The sequence below is a fragment of the Vicia villosa genome, linkage group LG6 (genome assembly GCF_029867415.1).
Source record: "Vicia villosa cultivar HV-30 ecotype Madison, WI linkage group LG6, Vvil1.0, whole genome shotgun sequence".
NCBI lineage: Eukaryota > Viridiplantae > Streptophyta > Magnoliopsida > Fabales > Fabaceae > Vicia > Vicia villosa.
Genome location: NC_081185.1, coordinates 161,471,868 through 161,474,223, shown reverse-complemented (window position 1 = coordinate 161,474,223; position 2,356 = coordinate 161,471,868). Strand labels below are relative to the sequence as shown.

The 2,356-nt window shown below is 33.8% G+C and overlaps 1 protein-coding gene across 1 annotated transcript; it reads left to right on the top strand.

The window, feature by feature from the left end:
• The first annotated feature begins 498 nt into the window (after positions 1-498).
• On the top strand, positions 499-2,092 carry LOC131613031 (small ribosomal subunit protein uS19m-like). Its single transcript, XM_058884755.1, has 2 exons — positions 499-604; positions 735-2,092. The coding sequence occupies exon 2, from the start codon at positions 742-744 to the stop codon at positions 1,117-1,119; it is 378 nt and encodes a 125-aa protein (XP_058740738.1). The 5' UTR covers positions 499-604; positions 735-741; the 3' UTR covers positions 1,120-2,092.
• Positions 2,093-2,356: the final 264 nt, after the last annotated feature.

Sequence of the window (2,356 nt, the reverse complement as noted above, 5' to 3'; positions counted from 1 at the left end):
GAAATTTCAAATTTATGGTATCACAGTTTTATTTTTTTTTACAAAAAATATCAGAAATTTCAGTTATAAAGAAATTTTCGGTACATCATACCGAAAATTTTAGTTAATTTGAAATTTACGGTATCACCGGAAATTTCAAATTTATGGTATCACAGTTTTTTTTTTACAAAAAATACCGGAAATTTTGAAAATCCAGTAATTTTTTCAAAGTTTCCAATTTTTTTTTTTTTGAAATTTCTGGTAAAAACTGATAGAAACTTTTAAAAATACGTTTTTTTTTTTTAAACTTTTTGTACACTCTCTAAACTTCCCGTATGTATATTTTTTAAAAATTAATGACTTTAGACAAGATTATAATGGTAAAAACATAACTGAGAGGGGTGGCATGTAGATTGATGTAGATTGAAAGTTTCCCAAAAATCATCATAAAAATATCACGGGCCCGATCAATATATTTTGAAGAGGCCCGTCGTTTTAGTTAAAAGGAAAATAAATTAAATTTTAACAACTAATTACACTCCGAAAAAAAAAAAATTATTTCCCCGTAAAAAGCAAAGGCTTCCCGGAAAACGTAGCCGAAGTTCGTTATTGGCCGCCACTAACAGTGAGAAACCGTCCATTTTCTCCTTTCTTCATTTTTTCTACAAATGAACTGTTTTTCCGTGTACGTTAGCTATGCTTAGTTTTCCAATGTTGAGTTTTACTATTTTGAATTGAATTTTGTTATTGAATAGGGGAACAATGAGACCTACAGATTTTCTTAGGGTTTTGAACAAACAGTTTCTCGGAATCGCCGGTGACACCGCAAATGTCATTGCTCAGAAGCTGACATCACCGTCTCCTCTGTCGCGTAAACCGGCGTTTATAGATGCATTTATGTACAAGATGAAAAAGAATCCAGAACTTCTGAAGAACAAAACCATTTGGTCAAGGAGATCCACTATATTGCCGGAGTTTGTTGATTCTCAGGTGAATATTTACAATGGGAAAACCACTATTCGTTGTAAGATTAGTGAGGGAAGAGTTGGTCATAAGTTTGGTGAGTTTGCTTTAACCAGGAAACGAAAATCTAGAGATCAAGCTAATGCCAAAGTTAAACTACTCAAGAAAAAGAAGTGATTTTTAATTGTTTTACAAAATTGATTTTATGCGTAGTTTATAGTTTATACTCTGCGGTTGTTTATTTGATCAATCTATGGTTATGAGATTGTGAATTTCAAGGTTATATGTTTATGATCAATCTATGGTTATGTTGTTGTTTATAGCTTTACAACAGTGAAGTAGAATTTGATCTTATATCATTTTATCCCTCCTTAAGTCTACTATCATTTTCTTGTTTTGGGCATAAAGGAGGTATGTCCTGAACATTAGCACTCAATTTTCAGATCCAGTTGTCTTTAAAGGGGCTTGGTGCCATTTGAGTTCCCTTAGCTATGATGTCTATTCATGCCCCACATTGGTCTACTGCTGTCCTGTCTTGTTTTGTACTCCTAAGAAGCGATACCAACACACCAGTGTAAACTCATTGGTTTCAGAAAAAGAAAAAAACCATTACTTACCTTTAGTGCAACACTAACATTACATGAATTTCGGAAGCATAATCTACATCATAACGGGGTGGCTTTGGCATGATAAATTTCATTAGGGCGTGACACTGAAAAACAGTTTATGGGTTGGAAATAGTAAGATTAAGATATATGGTGATGAAGATCATTGTTTTCCCTCTCATAAATTACAATTATAAAATTTGTTTACCAGTTAGCATTGTAAATATTCATATGAGCACTCAAGCATGAGAGGAAGAGTATACTTCAGTGTCAAGTGCATTTATTATTTTTTTTTTTTTGAGTAATCAAGAAACAATAAAAGGGAGAACAAAGGGTTCTCCAATCCTGTTTACACAAAAGGATCTCCAATCCTGACTACACAAAGCGGTCAAAAAACCCCCCAAAAAAAGAGAAAATGCCAACCAATTCTAGCTACGAAAGGAACATTAAAGGATCCTTAACAAATTCGTAAAAACTATAATTGGACTTAGAATTTTCTCCCAAAAAGAACCACTTCCACGCAAGCATCTTTACATTCCATACCGTATTATCAACATTCCAACCGTCGTTCCGGAAACAAATACCGTTCCGGGTTAACCATATCGACCACGTGGTTGCCATCCAAATAAGGCCCCACATGCCTTCCCTAACTTTGTTGTCTTTACAAAAACTATACCAATCCAAAAAATTAGCTAAACAATCCTCCTCCTTTCCTACCGGTTTGCCTACCCAATCCGCAATATATTTCCAAATTAAATCCACCACTTTACAATTAAAGAAGGAGTGATTTCTACTTTCCATTTCCGCCT